At 40.6% G+C, this 17,721-nt stretch overlaps 5 protein-coding genes across 6 annotated transcripts; 3 read left to right on the top strand and 2 right to left on the bottom strand.

Annotated features, from left to right (window-relative positions):
• Nucleotides 1–3,154: 3,154 nt before the first annotated feature.
• LOC108053691 (ero1-like protein) lies at nt 3,155–6,599 on the top strand. The gene is made up of 5 exons (XM_044458149.1): nt 3,155–3,562; nt 3,988–4,251; nt 4,936–5,621; nt 5,679–5,987; nt 6,087–6,599. Exons 1-5 carry the CDS (start codon nt 3,422–3,424, stop codon nt 6,136–6,138), a joined length of 1,452 nt encoding a protein of 483 aa, XP_044314084.1. The 5' UTR covers nt 3,155–3,421; the 3' UTR covers nt 6,139–6,599.
• A 142-nt stretch (nt 6,600–6,741) lies between these two features.
• Nucleotides 6,742–7,134, top strand: LOC123037400 (cilia- and flagella-associated protein 298-like). Its single transcript, XM_044457756.1, has one exon. It carries the CDS (start codon nt 6,742–6,744, stop codon nt 7,132–7,134), a length of 393 nt encoding a protein of 130 aa, XP_044313691.1.
• Nucleotides 7,135–7,303: 169 nt separating this feature from the next.
• LOC108053561 (cilia- and flagella-associated protein 298) lies at nt 7,304–8,021 on the top strand. The gene is made up of 3 exons (XM_044457755.1): nt 7,304–7,522; nt 7,577–7,693; nt 7,980–8,021. Exons 1-3 carry the CDS (start codon nt 7,304–7,306, stop codon nt 8,019–8,021), a joined length of 378 nt encoding a protein of 125 aa, XP_044313690.1.
• Nucleotides 7,712–12,799, bottom strand: LOC108053565. Its single transcript, XM_017136258.2, has 8 exons — nt 12,107–12,799; nt 11,839–12,049; nt 9,815–9,899; nt 9,553–9,755; nt 9,318–9,484; nt 8,963–9,257; nt 8,746–8,883; nt 7,712–8,620 (listed from the first exon to the last, which is right to left on the bottom strand). Exons 1-8 carry the CDS (start codon nt 12,250–12,252, stop codon nt 8,291–8,293), a joined length of 1,575 nt encoding a protein of 524 aa, XP_016991747.1. The 5' UTR covers nt 12,253–12,799; the 3' UTR covers nt 7,712–8,290.
• A 247-nt stretch (nt 12,800–13,046) lies between these two features.
• On the bottom strand, nt 13,047–17,149 carry LOC108053568 (protein tipE). Of its 2 annotated transcripts, none has more exons than XM_017136266.2 (5): nt 16,861–17,149; nt 16,603–16,798; nt 15,461–15,634; nt 15,163–15,399; nt 13,047–14,795 (listed from the first exon to the last, which is right to left on the bottom strand). In XM_017136266.2, exons 1-5 carry the CDS (start codon nt 17,147–17,149, stop codon nt 14,738–14,740), a joined length of 954 nt encoding a protein of 317 aa, XP_016991755.1. In that variant the 3' UTR covers nt 13,047–14,737. The 2 variants fall into 2 exon arrangements, with proteins under 2 accessions (XP_016991755.1, XP_016991756.1); XM_017136267.2 differs by having other exon boundaries at nt 13,047–14,019.
• Between the last annotated feature and the right edge of the window lie 572 nt (nt 17,150–17,721).

Below are 17,721 nucleotides of genomic sequence, written 5' to 3'. Positions count from 1 at the left end.
CGTGCCTCTCTCTCTCTTAAGACCATCACCTGTTTACCTGTCCCACACCTTTTCTGTGGGCCATAAAAACGACCAACTCTTCAGAAATCGCCACTTCGACCATTTTGCAGACACTTTTATTGGCACTCCGCACCCTTCTGATTTGGCAAAAGGAAAATGAACCCCCGGAGTGTGCCTACTTTAGCGGATTAACGCTACCCCTATCCCTTCACCCATTATTTTTGCACATTTGCATTGTGGCCGCGGCTTAGTTATGCAAATCTCAAGTGCCTGGCTTGCATATTTTTTGGCAAACATCTTGTTACATATGCTAATTTACAACTCCTGATCCCGATCGCGATCGCGATCTTGAGGAGCTGTTGACGTCGCCCTGTTGCCAAAACATTGCAGATTGCAATTACAAGTACGCGAATCTAATGAGCAACTAACTGCATTTGCATACGGCCTGGGAAAACTGAGTAAGCCGATGAGACGGGGATTTGCGGTGAGTCGGGGAAATCAGTCAAGAGTTTTGCATAAGTAGAAGAAAATAGTACTTAATTAGGTGGTGATTTGAAAATGCGGGCTTATAAGATTTTGTTTTCTTGAGATGAATATATTTACATATTCTTTGTAATTTTACGGACTACAAAGAAATTAATGATACATTGCGCTTTATAATAATAGTATTTCAATAATGAATCTAACTGGGTTTATATTGCTATGGTTATAAAAATGCACTTAAATATACTTTATTTATATAATACCATCTTAAGGAGAGAGTAATTAATGGAATCTGTTACTTATTATATAAAATGAATCCACGCTTTAGTTAGTAAGGTATTTGGAATTAAGTTCAAAGCATATTAATATCAGAGAATATTTAAATTGTGATAAGTATACGATAATACTAATTAGTGTCCGCCACCCATTTCCTACCTATTGTCTAGTCCTTTCTATGCGTAATCCCATGTCTAGGCAAATGAGCATAGAGACAATCCTTCGTGTCCTTCGCGGATGTTCCCAGGCTCCTTTCCATCGATCCCCCGAGAGACACGCAGCCGTCGCGCATCCTTCGTTTCGGGGCAAAATCTTCTCAAGACAGAACTTCACACGACCAGATCGACTAGAAATTTGAATAAAACGCTGAATAAAAAAAACTGAAAGTGGTAAAAAAAAGTGAAAAAAATTCATCAAAAAAAAAAGACGAAGAAAAAAAGTATTTATCATTCCGTGCGAGTTCTCACTCACACTCGTTTTATACCTGGGCCCGAGGACCTCAGGCAAATAGATAAGGAGTTGGTGGTGGTGGTTTAGCCTTCGTCCTTCGTCCTGCGTATGCAAATCGCTCGCCCGAGTCCGCGATGATTCCTTTTCAATTCGAACAATGCCGAGGGTCGCCGCCCTGTCCTTTGGCCACACATGTTTGTCTGCGTTTTTTCTGCATTAATCGTCCTATTCGAAAAAAATGATTAAACCCTTTCGTTCGGTACATTTTTTTCGAAGATTTTTCCCCGTTTTTGTTAGGTTCATCATTTTTTTTTTTTGCTTAAGTCATCCCGTTGTTGTAATTTCACTTTTCCGTGAGAATTTTTGATGGGTTTGTATGGAAATAAGAAGAAATAGGATGCTCAGGTGTGGAATAAAAGGATTTTTTGCCTTAAATACATTTTTATCGTAGAAACCGGAAAACTGGAGTAAATGGGAATTTATATGAAATATAAAAAAATGATTGGGTGGTGTTATTATTTTTTAAATAATATTTATTATATTTATTTATAATTTAATTTATCCAATACATATTTTGTTTTCAAATACCCCAACTTCAAATCTTGGAGCCGCCACTGATGTAAACATTACATAAATTAGATGTAAAATATATTTTAGTTATTATTTCACTTTATTCCAAATTTTTAAAATCTTGCTAAACTCAAAACCCCTTTCTGTTGCGGTTAAATTTTATTTAGCCCGTCGAGTCCATTTTCTTGAAAACCCAAGGCGATTTATGTTTAAATAATCGAGCTGCCTGCATCGTCGTGCCCTGCATCCTAAGCAATTCACCCCCGGCGTGATGTACGATGATGATCTTGGGCTGGAAAGGATTCAATCCGAGATCTGACCGAGTTTTCTCGATTTGCATATTGAGGGTCGCGAACTCTTTTGAGGGGTACAGTCGTCGGGAGAAGGGTTTGTCATGGGAACAAAAGATGCATTCAACGCCGAAGAATAGACGAAATCAATATTTGAGGTAATTAATTAACAGCATCAATATTGGAGAGAAGAAACCCATAACAATATTCACATTTAGCAATCAATTGATTGACGATTAAATGTTATCTTTAATATTATCAGCAAAAGTCATGTGGCATGGTGGTATACTCGTATTTCATATGTGAATTGGAAAGCTTTTGCTGCGTTATGTGAAATTGCAAGATATTTGTAGTTTAATTTTAATAATAATATTTATTTATTAACATTGTTCAGATTCAAATTCTTACAAAATAAATGTGTTCATATTAAAATTCTTACAAGTTAAATGTTTTTTATTGATATTAATAAATTGTTACATTAGATATTTAACTGTGTATTTATGTACTTAAATGACTATAACAAAGAGTTTAATGAAATGATTGCACTAATAAAAAAAAAAAGATTAAAAACATTTTAAAAAATAAAACGGTATCAATAGATTGTTAATCTTATTTAATTATGTTTTTATTTTTTTTAAAACTATTGATACAACGGTTCAAATCCCGCGCTCGTTCGATTTGTTCTTTTTTACGTGATCTGGGAACTCCTTGCAAAATTGTACAACACTGAAAACACAACTTTATAACAAAGAGGCGCGAAATTTAAATATATTTTTCGAATATATAATAATCAATTATAGTAATTGTATTAAATTAAAAAAATAAAGTGTACCGTTATTTTTCAGCTTTGATGGTTGTTTTAAAAATAATTTAAAATAACTCTATTAAAATCGGATCTTTAAACTTTTCCTAGTTTATCCAAAGGACATTTCTTAATTACCTTTTATTTAGTTGTAGTATTGAAAGGGATAATTAAATTAATAAAATTAACAGGAATCGTGCCCATTGAAGGACACCTGCTGTGCGGTGTGACCGCATTGCATCTGTTACCTGTGGTATTTTCTAGGACATTTCGACGCTTCGCGTCTGCGGTCACACCAACGCCAAGGTACGTGTCCAAAATCATGAATCGAAAGTAAATCAACAATGCTGTTGCTGCGAAACGTAAATAATCGCTAAACTCGTGAAATCGGCCAGTGTAAATCCCAGGTACACCGTCCAGTTTAAAATTCAGATGCACTTCGTCGGCGAAACGGAGAACAACTGTGCACGCAACAACAACAACGACAGCAACAGCGGAGAGCGCCAGCAACAGCAACAGTCACAAAAATAGCAACATCTACAAAAACACAATGACCATACACACAGTGCAGCGAAGTCTTTGGGCATCCTGCCTGATAGTCTCCATCCTGCTCCTCTACTGGACGGACTCCACGCGAGGATACTTCGCCGCCATCGATGAGGCCAAGACCAGCAAAAACTGCTTCTGCGAGGTAGGTTTTAATTGAATTACTGCATATAGTATATGGTAAATGAGACTAGACTATATAATATGCTCAAGACTATAAGGACATATTTAAAAATGAGTCATTAATTTCTAGTCGTCATCATAAAATCCCTTTTTAACGTTAGGAATATTGTTTTTTTATTTTTTAATACTTTAATACTTCTCATTTATTAATATTAATAATGAAATGGAATATCTTTGCATATATTTTGTATCTAATTCTTAAGAAAAAATCTGTCTTCGTAATAATCACGATAAGCTCATAAAATATATGAAATAATAGATACGAATTTTAAAAGAATTTACAGTTTTATATATATTTATAAAAGTTTTAGTAAAGTTTTGTTATAAAATTCCATTTTATGTGCTCTTATCACCACCGCAACTGTATGATATTTATATATTTCGCAGTTGGAGGGATCTATAAACGACTGCAGCTGCGATGTGGACACCGTGGACCACTTTAACAACATGAAGATCTTTCCGCGGCTGCAAAGTCTGCTGGTGAAGAACTTCTTCCGCTTCTACAAGGTGAACCTAAGACAGGAGTGTCCTTTCTGGCCGGACGACAGTCGCTGTGCGATCCGCTTCTGCCAGGTGGAAAACTGTGAGGAGCAGGCGATTCCCCAGGGCATCAAGGACAAGGGCGAGCACAAGGAGAAGGCCGCGTTTAAGGTGGGTTTGCGGGAATTTACATTACCCGGCTATCAGCGCTACGCCCCTTATCTCTTTCATTCTTTTGCTAAAGTCATTGGTACTTCACTATCTACCTGAAAACTGAATGGGTTTGCAAGTGATTTATTTATATTCGAATGTTTGTGGCTCCGCAAGAATGAACCGCATCTGTAATCTCATATTGAGCGACCGCGGGTAATGATGTGGCCTTTTATTTTGTTTTGCAATGCTGACGTGGTTTTGGTATCTCATCAAGCGTTCATCCGCCCCTTAGTCGATTTACTTACCTACAATATGAATTGATGAATTACTCCTTCGGAGACATGCATTCTAAATAATCCTAGCTATTTAGCTAAAATTAATCACTTATTTAAAATTAACTGATAGGAAATATATCCTATTTTTATTTGTTTCAAGCCAATAGGGATTTTATCTTCATAAACCAAAAGATACAACAAACACTTGTTATTAATCATATATATTTAGAATTTTTTCCAAAAGATAGAGACAATGGCTGTTAATGTTGAACAATGTATTAACCAAATAACGTTATTGAAAAACTCAGTTAAAATCCACAAAACTCTCTTCAATGGAATTGTGACTGTTTTACTACTCCAGCTCGATTGTTTGCGCAGTTGTTTTACTTAACTTACTGACTTCCTCATCTGAATCTTATCTTTACAGTATACGCGGGAGGCACAGGTGGAGGGTGGAGCCTGCTCGGATGGAGAAGATTTCGACAGTTCCCTGGGATTCCTGGACACGAGTATCAGTGACCAGGCGCACAGGGAATTCGAGCTGTGGGCAAAGCACGACGAAGCGGAGGAAGACTTTTGCATTGTGGACGACCACGAGGAGGGCTCCCAGTATGTGGATCTGCTCTTGAATCCCGAGCGGTACACCGGCTATCGCGGAGAGTCGGCGCACCGCATCTGGAAGAGCATCTATCTGGAGAACTGCTTCGGAGGGAACAACGAGACGGCTAATAAGTTCTCCAGCTATGTACCCCACATGGATCTGCGGGACGTGTGCTTGGAACAGCGTGCCTTTTACCGCATTATCTCTGGCCTCCACTCTAGCATCAACATCCATCTGTGCTCCAAGTATCTCCTGTCCGAATCGAAGGACTTCCTCGATCCGCAGGGCATCTGGGGTCCGAACGCCAATGAATTTAAGAAGCGCTTCAGTCCGGAAACAACAGGCGGCGAGGGTCCACATTGGCTGCGAAATCTCTATTTCATCTACTTAGTGGAACTCCGTGCCCTAGCCAAGGCTGCTCCCTATCTGCGTCGCGAGGATTATTACACGGGCATTGCCGAGGAGGATGAGGAGGTCAAGCTGGCCATCAATGATATGCTAAGTGTTGTAGAGTGAGTAAAGAGTTATTCTCTTTTTAAAATACATATTTATGACACTTCTTTTTTCAGAAATTTCCAATCGCACTTTGACGAGAACGCACTTTTCAGCAGCGGCATCGCCTCCATTAAGTTCAAGCACGACTACAAGGAGAAGTTCCGCAACATATCTCGCATTATGAGCTGCGTTGGCTGCGACAAGTGCAAGCTGTGGGGCAAGCTGCAAACCCAGGGATTGGGCACAGCTCTTAAGATCCTCTACTCGGAGAAACTTAACCTGGCTACGGAAAGCGGGCTGTGGGACAAGCCGCACATCGAAGCGGATCCCATCTTCAGGCTGTCGCGTACAGAGATTGTAGCTCTGTTTAATGCTTTTGGCAGGTGGGTTTTCAGTGGTTATAAAGTGGTTTAATTTATAAGTTTTACGTTCCCTTGGGGGCTTACAATATCAACCACATCTAATGCTCATTGTCCTTGCAGATTATCTAACAGTATATATGAGATGGAGAACTTCCGGCGAGTACTGAGGTAACACAGTCAACCTGGACTAACCGAGCGACGTTCCGGATCCCATTCGATTCACAGGAGCTGCTCTGCCCGGCCGCTCCACCTACTAGTTAATTCATACGCACATCGCTGGGGCTGCATATTGGGCATCCTCCTGAATGTGGTTCCCCTTCCATAGTTCTTAACACATGACCGGCCAGAGGCTAGCAACCCCAGGATAGCTGCTTCCCTGTACATATAAACTATTACCCCTAGGCTACTTGTACTTTAGGGCACCGTATCACCCTCAAAAAAAAGGAAACCAAATGACAAAAAAATAGCCTAGGAAGGATGCAGGTGTTTATTATAAGTTAGAATAGTATTTATTTTACCTGGAGGAGCTTGTAAGCAGAACTTAATGAGAAAGTAATCGCACTGTGCAATAACTCGACCTTACGACACAAGGATTAAAAATAAAACGTGCAGTCATATGTTTCTGTTCGAAAACCCCCTTTCTCACGTCTCCATCGATACGAGGCCTAGCAACCGAGTTGTTTGCTTTTCCAGCTGTCGGCTTTTGTGACATTTACAAATTGTTATCCGGTCAATCTGCAGTTGATTGCTCTTGTACTTATATTTTCTGTGCGAAATGGTGCTTCTAAGTGTGAAACGCGGAGACGAGGTCCTCTTCTTGTTCGAGACAAGTGTCAAGGAAAAGACCGACTCGGTGTTGCGGGATCTGGTGGCCCTCTATAATGGCCAACTAAAGATTCAGCGTGTCTGCATGGAGATTGAGGAGCTGGCTGAACATGGCACCATGGTACCGGCCGAAATGATTGGCCTAAACGAGGACCAAAGAGAAGAGCTGAAACTGAAGGATGTTTGGGCAGATAAGTGCATCCCGTCGGGTGGTTTCACCATCAACAAGGATCCACTTCTTCGCCGTAATGGGCAGCAGCCTACTGAGGCGATGCAGAAGGTCCTGGCGAATGCCATGACCGATGCCAAGGCTATGGTGAATCGGGTAAGATATGGGGCATGAAGATTATTAAGAATATGGTTCTGATAGAAGAACATACCTCAGACCCCAAAAAATCGACCCATCCTAAAAACAGACTATAGTTTTGTTGATATTAATTTACATTCTAAATCCCTTTTAGCGTCTAGCCAAGTCCTCACAGACCTTAACCCTAAAAGTCGTTGAGGAGGCCATGAACCTTCTTCGAGGAGCCGTGACCATTGTATATCCCATGCAATTGCCGCCCCACGATACAATTCGTATGGAGTTCACCAACACCGAGGATCTGAGTGGCACCCAGGCCTCCAAGGAGGTAATAGAGCCCTCCAAGGCTCAGTTCTGGTTTGCAGGACGCCAGATGCTGATGGGAAAGCTCATGAGCGACTACTTGGGCCATAATGACAAGACCAAGGTGGGTGTCCTTGGGATATAGTAACTTCTTCTTTTATAACCCAATCCATCTTAGGTAGTGGTTAAGCTTAATCAACTTGGTGACGGACCACCGGCACGTGAAGCTGTGATCTCCGATCCCATGCGTCAACAGATGATGGCCGAAGCCTTTCGCCGCCAGGAGGAACTCAAGGTAAGACCCGCTTTTTGTAGAGAGAATTCCAAATGGTGTTTTATTTGCTATAATACGAGTATAAGTATATCAGATATAAGTAGATACTGCTGCTCCATTGGTTAAACTAGTTTAAGAAAACGTTGAATATTGCATAGCTACAAAGTCGAGAGTTAAGGCGATTCGGATGCCTATGTCCTTTTTTCTAGAGGAGGCTGCTTCTTTGGCCTGTCCTGGTGTTTTTTTCGTTCAGCAGATGTCAGTTGGTTTATGCTCTATGCTCTATATAAATGCAACTTTGTCTAAGGCGCATCTGCTGGAACTATTAGAATGGGGATCGGGTAAATAAAGCTCGGCCATCTTCTCGTTGTTCATACCTAACCAGTATATATATGTGTGATTATTCTTATTTAACCAAGAAAAGTAAAGAACTGTTCCTCTGTTAGTTGGTGTAAACGTTGTATAAATGCGCTGAGTAGAATTTAAATTCAGTTCCCCTTGTACAATGCACAGGTCCATAAAGTTTGGTGCTGTTTTATATGGTCTTCCAGGAGTAATCCTCTTTGGAATCCTTTTTTTTCAATGCGAAACTTGCCTTGCAAGTTGAGGGTAATCCGCTTAAAGTATGACTAGTGGTTTCTCCGGCACATCGCACGTGGTAGCCTTCTCCTGATCCTGGTCGAAATTCTGCTCACTGGCTCCCGAATCTCCGGTGGGACTGAGTGGTATCAGCGACTTTGTGCTGCCGATCATCCCGTGACTGTCCAGCGGAAGTCCATGATCCGACAGCTCTTGACCACCTACGGCCTGGTGTTCCAGATCAACCACATCGTCGTCCGTATCGTACATCTGATCCTGCTGCTTGTTTACCATTCCCGTGCCAAATACCTCATCGTTATCCGACTCGTCACCGGCACAAACACAACGCATCTTGGCATCGTCGCCCACCTGAAATGGGTATAAGTAAGATGTTTTTAAATGGGTTTTTATAAAATTTTGAGTTTTAAATTAAAGATAAAATAGATCATTGGATCATTCAGAAAAACCCCTTAAATAGGAATAAAACTACCCACCTTGACGGACTTGGTAATGATACAAAGAGAAATAGAGGACACCACAAACAGCACAATGGGCACTATCAGCGATACCAGGAGCTCCCTGTAAACCTTATCCAAGTCATAGCGTACCACCACAAACTCCACATTCGAATCCTGCAAGAGGAAATGGAAACCTTAAGTAAACTGATACCAGATGTGTGGAATTCAAATGGGGTAGAGCCTTTACACAAACCTTGTTATAATAACATTGGTAGCGTGACTGGGCGGTGTTGTTGTCGCCATCGTTGCCATAGCGAGCCACAAAGTCTTTGCATTCCCCTTTCAGTGTGTTAACGCAACCCTCCAGGTTGATGAACAGTTTCTTCCAGCTGAAAATGGTCAGGTTGGCCTGGTTGGGCAAGTACCTCTGCTCGGGATCCACTGATCTGGTGCTGTTCTCATAGATTGTCCAAAACTGGGTGAAGTTCATGAAGGGAGCGGGCAAAGTGTCGTGTTCCAAAAGGGTTCCATTCAGACAATCCGTGGCACTGTTCAGGATTCCCGGTAGTTAGCTATATCTTGATTGTTTCCATGCGGTCTATACTCACGTGATGCGATTGTCTGATTCTCGGGTGACCGTAGCGCAGTTGGTCAACAGGTTGCCATCGTCCTCTTTCCAGAATTCAAAGGGTTCGATGCGGACGCCATGCTCGGATCCTCGGGCCTGGTTGAAAGCCACTGCGGTCTCGCAATCGGCTGTGATGAGATTGTCTTCCTTTAAGGGATACAGTTAAAAAGGATTAAGAGGCTTTCCAATTAAATTTTCTTATAATTTTCACTTACATGCATAATGAGAGTGTTAACATTTGCAGTCGTTATCTTCGAGCAATAGCGATCGCAGCTGAAGGGCTTCTTAATCTTGGTGCAGTGCACTCCGTGACACTCGAAAAATCCATTCAACTTAGTGTTATCCTTCTGCGAGTTGATAATATGGCCATCGGCCTTGTGATGGCACAGGAAGAACTCGGACATATTCTTGCAGTGTCCTGTGATTATGGCAATCAGTTAATGAAACTTTATGGACACTCAGAAATATTAAACTTACCATTGGAGCAGTTGAAGACTCCTCTGATGTTATTGCAGGCGGTGCCGTTGTTGCAATTGAACTTGTTCAGGCGACTCAGGTCAATCTGCAAGGGGATGACGAAGGATAATGGCCATTCAATGATCGTTAAACTCTCGTGGCGCCAAGTGCCCATAAAGACTGAGGGCCAAATTCTTGGCATGCCTCATCGCCTATCCATTAGTAGCCACAACCTCAAGTGGGCTAAGAATGAGTCACGGTCTTACTCCTACTTTAGTGTAATATCTAAGACGATGACGTCTTTAACTGTGGGTGGTCATTGGTTGGGCGTTTAGCTTAAGGTAGTCCCATAGTGGGATTAAGCATCTCGCCTTTTTAAAATTTTTTAGTAGTTAGGCATGTATGGTATCTAGAGATGTACACCTTCAGCTTTCTTTCATTCTTAACTACAGGTTAATTATTGGCGACTTAAAGCTGATATTGTGGCTTATAGCTCCTATTTCGAGCCTAACAGAAGCCATAATACCAACGCTCTTTGAAGAATTGTTTTCTTTACATTATAATATTTTAAAACACATTTTTTAAAGGGTTTTTGTTATAGCTTTGCCAAAAAAAAAATGCACAGCCAAAGTAATGACTGTTTTGTGCAGCTAAGAACCTATAGAATCAATTCCAAGTGGATTTGGTAAAATTTATTTTTTGAGCGATTATCGCATTTTTCATAAGGGGTAACACTTGATTTTTTCCGATAATCGGCTCAAAAAAAATATTTTTGCTGAGAATACCAATGGATAGGAAATTTTGTAACGAATTCAACGAGGTATGACATTCCAATATTTGACCATTATTTCCATCAGTTTTGATCAAAAAACAAAAAAATAGAGCTGATTTTTTCCGAATTCTGGCCATCAAAAACATATATTTACACACACATTTTTAAGGGTTTTTTGTTGTAACTTTGTCAAAATAAGACGTACAGCCAAAATAATGACTGTTTTGTGCAGCTAAGAATCTATACAATCAATTTCAGGTGGATTTATTAAATTTTATTTTTTGAGCGATTTTCGCATTTTTTATAAGGGGTAACATCATCTTTTTTTGCGAAATTTGGACCAAAATAAAATTTTTTAGCTGAGAATACCAATGGATTGGAAATTTTGTAACGACTTCAACGAGGTATGACATTCCAATATATGACCATTATTTCCATCAGTTTTGATCAAAAAACCGAAAAATAAAGCAGATTTTTTCCGGATTTTGGCCATCAAAAACATATGTATATTTAAACACACATTTTTAAAGGTTTTTTGTTGTAACTTTGCCAAAATAACCCCACAGCCAAAATAATGACTGTTTTGTGCAGCTAAGAACCTATACAATCAATTCCAGGTGAATTTGGTAAATTTTATTTTTTGAGCGATTTTCACATTTTTTATAAGGGGTAACATCGTCTTTTTTAAAGAAAATCGGCCCAAAATAAAATTTTTTAGCTGAGAATACCAATGGATAGGAAATTTTGTAACGAATTCATCGAGGTATGACATTCCAAGATCTGACCATTGTTTCCATCAGTTTTGATCTAAAACCCGAAAAATAGCGATAATTTTTTCCGGATTTTGGCCTTTTGATGACGAGGTTTAAAAAAAAAATACAATTTTTTGCTGAGAATTCCAATGGATTGAAAATAATAGTATAATACTCATTTGTTTTATTTAAACTACCATATTAAATATCAGACTTTTTTGTATCTAACTTTCAATAGTTGGTCAGTACTTATTCTTTTATTAGTTTTAGAAAACTACTAGCTTATTTCTTTCAAAGAATGAAACCTTTAACCAAAATAAGCTTCTACCCGATTTTTAATCAGTAAAGTGCCGTGGAAAATAACGAACTTTAATGACCTTCAACAGAAGTTTAAACTTGACTATTCCCTGAGTAAATGTTCCGTAGTGTCTATAAATAATGGTATTTCCTCAAGCTAAATATGTCGTATACGAAAGCCACTTTTACTACATTAGAGGTTTATTATGACCCCAATAACTCACCATGGCGCAGGATGTGTTCGTCACCCGCGTGCAGTTGTTCAGCTGAATGTCCGTGCCATTGCGCCGCACTATGGAGTGGATCTGGGGACAGAAGCCACTGGTCTTGGTCAGGCACCACTCGCCGCAGGAGGCCCAGGGGCAGTTGTTGGGCATCTGGCGGTCCACCGTCTGGCACATGACCGGATCGAGTTCGAAGCCCGACTTGAAGGCCCTAAAAAAGGCAATTTTATTATGAGCTATATATACTTAAAGAGGGAAGGATACCCACTTCAAAGAGGGCGAGTAGATGGCCACGCTCAGGTAGACGATGGACACGCAGGACAGCACCATGGTCAGCTGGCACAGGCAGATGGCGCGACAGATGCGCGAATCCTGCTCGGGAATCACCCGCGGTTTGTCCTTGCGCCGCGCCATTTTCCTGGAGGAGTGGATCCCCTGCCAGGTGGAGATTCCAGGAGTGGGAACCTAATTCACAGCTAATTTACGACTTGTTGATTTGGTGGCCCACTTTCCGGCCGTGCTCCTCCTGCCCAATGGTTTCCAATTTATTTTCACCCTCCGCCGTTTTCAAGGTGATTCCTTTTTGTTTGCTGGGTGGGTGGGTTTCACTTTTGGGTGGTGGTGGTTGGGTGGGTGGTTTATTTATTTGTTTGTTTGTGGGTGGGTTGCCTTTCTATTTTAGTTAGCTTTGCTTATTTGTATTGGAACTTTAAAATTACTTGGACTTGCAGAGGAGGGATATTAGAAATGGAAGGTGGGGAACTGGGACGTTTATGTTTGATGAATGAGTTCAGATTGTTTTCGAGGCGCTGTTTTCCCCGATTTTCGCACGTCTGCTCCCGACAGCAACTGAGTCCTGACTGAATCCCGGAGCGGAAGGAGTGCGGAATGCCAGGGCTGCCAAAGGACACTGCGCACTTTTACTTTTTCGAGCCGAAAAGTGTGAAAGCGAAAGTGAAGGCCCAGGCCAAAACAAACCCTTGAGTGAAATGGAAATCGGGACAGGGATGGAGCCAGCTCAACAAATGGTTCCAGATCCTGGCAAACACGCCTGCGCCTGGAGAGGATTACCTCCACCGCTCTGCCCTTGTTTCTTCCTACTCTCCCACAATTTTAAGAAATGAAAACAGCTCTTTTTTTAGCATTTCTCCACATTTGTTTTGGTTTCTTTCATTTTTTTTTAATTGTTTATTAAATAGGCCGTTAGCTGGTTTAATTTGTTTATTGATAAAGACACGTTAAGTAAAAAATTTTAATCGTTTTGCATTCAAATTGGTTTGTTCTTCGGTTTGGTTTGTATGATTTAAAAAATTCTCATAAGCAACGTGCGTTATATCGGTTCTGCTAAGCTATATGTATACGTATATATCTATATATATATTGTTATAATCGGCTTAGATGTTGGTTTTTACATAAGATTGTTAAAACTATTTCAAAAATGTTGAGAGTGTCGTCCCAATGTGAGTGTGTGTGTGTGGGTGAATGAGTAATTTGGTTCCGCTGCTTATCCCCATGGATTGTATCTGGTATCTTGTGGTAAATCTATCATTCTGGGTTTTTGTTTTTTTGGAGTCCGTACCGCCCCGTTTCTTTGAATCTCTGCCGCTTGTTATTTTTTGCGGCCCGAAGCGGAATCGGTTCTATACAATTTGTGTGGTTTGTTTGATTGGTTTTTTTTTTGGTTTTCGCTTTCCGTTTAGTTAGTTTTAGTTTTACGAATTTACTTAATATTTTTATGACTACTATCACATTTTGTTGAAAACAAGCGATTCTTTAATTGGTATTGGTATTATCTCTGTGGAAATCGAAGTCGAGAGTGGAGCATCGCTGCCGCCTCCAATAAAGCCAGTTAAGCCAACCAAAGTTCCATATAACTAGCGTAACAATATGATGGCAAAGTTTATGTTAACAAATCTCTTGAGCGCAAAATTTCGAATAAAATGGCTGAGAAAAAGTTAATTCTTTCGGCGATGCTCCGCTTGCTTTATATATATATTATATATCGTCCGATGTGATGGCAAATGGAATTTTTATATTGTATGTTTGTATATATATCTAGGTAAGCTATGTGTTGTGGTACAGACTACAAAGTTGAATTTGCTATTTGTTAAGGGCTTTAACTAATGTTATTTTTGCTAGTATTCCATATCATCATCTTCGTCACTGTGACACAGAAGTTTGCTAGAATTGGAATGCGATTGGAACAGAGTTCTTAATCAATGCTAGTCAGATATAAGCGGTATAAATATATATGCTAAGATTGGGATAAACGGATCATGCCATTCTAGAATCGAAATTAACAAATATTTTTAAAAAAGAAAAGCATGCAAAAAAACATTTTCTAAAACATTTCTAGTATAAGATCGTTAAATTTGAAAGGTATTCGATATGTAATTATATAATTATAGATTAAATATTTGGAGAAAAAGAGAAAATGCTGAGTTCTAATTAAGTTTAACCTGAAAGAAACCTCTTGTAATTTATCTGCATAGTTTGAGACCTTTATATTTTGAGTACTTTTCTTGTGAGTTTCGATTGTTTTTTTTTTTTGTTTGAGTGAACATGTGTATATAGCATACAAAACTCCTTTCGGATTGGTTTTTGTTCTTGTGCGTTAGAGAAAATCCTTACGGTGCTGGATTTTCTAAGGCTACGATTAAAGAGTATTAAGGAAGGCAGTAATTGCTAAGGACACTTCAGAGTAACAATTCGATTTGGGTTTCATAGGATGTGGGTGTTTTTTTTCAGTGGAAAAGCGAACTGGGTGCCACACAATATATGTGCAAGTTATCTGGATCGAGGGATCCAGGGATATATATCAAATACCATCGCACTTAACCTATCACAATACATTTCTGGGGGTCAAAGTTCAGGCACTCTCGCATTGATTACATCATATTCAAAATACATTCAAAGACAACGACTTTTCCGTGTTACATTTCATGCAGTTAACGATCCTGAAAGTAATATAGAGTAGTAAAGAGAGAGATAGAAAAGCTTATGGGAAAAATAAATATCGAAGGGAACTAAGGGTTACATTCATGTTTTCGACTTATGGATCACGCCAATATCTTAACGATTAACAAAAGGATAAGTTACACTCATAGGAGAATACAGCATGACAAAACGACTTTTGTTTGGTTTTCGACAATAATATCTTCATACAAGGCACAATGAGTTTATGGATCCATGGATCTGGGTGAGTGTTGTGTCTACTACAATATACAGATACGGATACTGGGGGGAGTAAATTTGCCGAACTTCGCAATGAATGAGAACAAGATGCAGGACAGCGCTGTTGGTGGTACATAGAATGGCACTCACTCTTCCTTGGTCGGGAACTTCTCGGCGTAGACCCGCGAGGATTTGTTGCACGCCTTCTCGCAACAGGGGCAGTACCAGTAGCTGAGCACCCCGATCGAGATGGCGAAGAGCACGTTCGGTATGATCAGCGACAGGATCAGGTGGTACAGGTTGTTCTCCCACGAGTACCGACCGATGACCACCTCTGGGTACGCCCTGCTATAGAAGCAGGGAAAGGGCTCCCCAATGTGCGAGAACCTGTTGAGTATTAGTTGGTTAATATAAATAGGTCAGGGGTATTTGGATTTTACAAACTCACCCATATTGCCTGGCAAACACACTGCAATTGGTCGTGGGTGGATAGCCACAGCCTTCTGAGTTAATCAGAAACTTAGTGTAGCTCACATCCCAGTTGACCGTGTCCAGGTCCCGAGGATTGCGCTCCCAGTCGCTGAAGGGGATGCGCGTATAGTTGACAAACAACTGATGGCACCTGGTATTAACAAGGTTTAACTAGTGGTTATATTAAGTGCTTTTTATACCCTTGCAGAGGGTATTATAATTTTGGTCAAAAGTGTGCAACGCAGTGAAGGAGACATCTCCGACCCTATAAAGTATATATATTCTTGATCAGGATCACCTCCTGAGTTGATTTAGCCATGTCCGTCTGTCCGTCTGTCCGTCTGTCTGTCCGTCTGTCCGTCTGTCCGTCTGTCTGTTTCTACGCAAACTAGTCTCTCAGTTTTAAAGCTATCGAGTTCAAACTTTGCACACACCCTTCTTTCCTTTGCACGCAGTATATATGTCAGAACGGCCGGGATCGGCCGACTATATCCTATAGCTGCCATATAACTGATTGATCGGAAATGCCATAATTTTGGTGTTTGTAAAGTTAGGGAGCTGGGATTTTCTATGGCTTTTATATTTGGCCAATTAGTCCGACCTACCAAATTTCATAAGGATCGGCCGACTATATCCTATAGCTGCCATATAACTGATTGATCGGATATGCCATAACTTTGGTGTTTGTAAAGTTAGGAAGCTGGAATTTCCTATGGGTTTTATATTTGGCCAATCAATCCGACATACCAAATTTCATAAGGATCGGCTGACTATATCCTATAGCTGCCATATAACTGATTGATAGGAAATGCCATAACTTTGGTGTTTGTTAAGTTAGGAAGTTGGGATTTTCTATGGCTTTTATTTTTGGCCAATCAATCCGACCTATCAAATTTCATAAGGATCGGCCGACTATATCCTATAGCTGCCATATAACTGAACGATCGGAAATGCCATAACTTTGGTGTTCTTAAAGTTAGGAAGTTGGGATATTTTATAAGTATTAAGAATGCATCATATGAATAATTTTGGAGAATATAATATAATGAGTATTCTGCAAGGGTATATCAACTTCGGCTCCGCCCGAAGTTAGCTTTCCTTTCTTGTTTGTATACTCACTTGGTGAGTGATGAGGTGCAGCCCTCGCGGCAGGAGCTCCAGCTGCAGTTCTTGATGCCCTCCGCGTAGATGTGATCGATGACGATGCAGGTGACCGGCACCGGATCATAATCGGCTATGATCGTTGAGATGGCGGGGTCCACGACGAAGGGTATCAGGAAGAGGAATGTGAACACCGACAAAATGGCAGTCGTACCTGTGGATTATAATCCCCTTCAGTCGCAATGGCGTTTAACCTGAAGGATCTTTCAATCTCACCAAGGCACACGGAGGTATAGAACTTTGCCTTCTCGAGCAGCGTGTCCATCTCGATCTCCTCGCGCTTGGCCTTGATGGCGTCTACGCATCCGCTCCCCGTTCGCACCGGCGATTGGCAGGAGGAGCGCATCGAGCCGGATGCGGAGCCGCATCCCGATACCGATCCCGATCCCGCCGAGCCGCAGCGGCTGCTGTTCAGGCTGATCTTGCTGGCGGAGAGCGTCTGCGCCGAGAGCGTCGGACTCGCCGGCATCGACGTGGTCGTGGTCAGCGTGGAGCTCTTCTTCATGGCGGAGATTGGTTGTTTTTTGGTTGTGTGGGGTGCTTAGATTGTAGTTGGATCGGTAAAAGCCTTTAAAATGAACACCGCTAACATTCGCGCTTTCTACAACAATTAAGATCTACTCTCTCGGACTCCCTTATTTTTTTTTGGAGATTTCTTAGCCTAATCCTCTAACGATCTCCTGCCCATTTGCCTTATTTTTTTAGCCGAAATGGAAAATGTTTCTCTTATTTTGTATTTTGTATTTTTTTTTCTCTTGTATATTGATTAGTTTTTGTTTATCTAAATTAATGCTTATTATGTTTTTTGTTAACCTTTGGGGATTAACCTTTTTGCTTTGACTTCTTCGACTAGTTGTCGTTACGAGATTTCTTTTAGATTTTTGATCACGCATCCCTCACTCTAAGCCATTTTTGAATTTCTCTGCCCTCTTTCCCGGTGACTGAATCTGGTTCTATATCTTCTATATCTTCAGCCGATTCTGGTGTCGTGTGTGTGGGTGTGGGTATATCTCTGTGTGTGTGTATCTGTGCTGTGCAAGTGGGTGTGTGTGTGCGTTTATTTCCTAGTTAAACTAA

The sequence above is a fragment of the Drosophila rhopaloa genome, unplaced genomic scaffold, assembly GCF_018152115.1.
Source record: "Drosophila rhopaloa isolate 14029-0021.01 unplaced genomic scaffold, ASM1815211v1 contig_163, whole genome shotgun sequence".
In the NCBI taxonomy this organism is placed as follows: Eukaryota; Metazoa; Arthropoda; class Insecta; order Diptera; family Drosophilidae; genus Drosophila; species Drosophila rhopaloa.
This window is presented reverse-complemented; position numbering and strand designations above follow the sequence as displayed.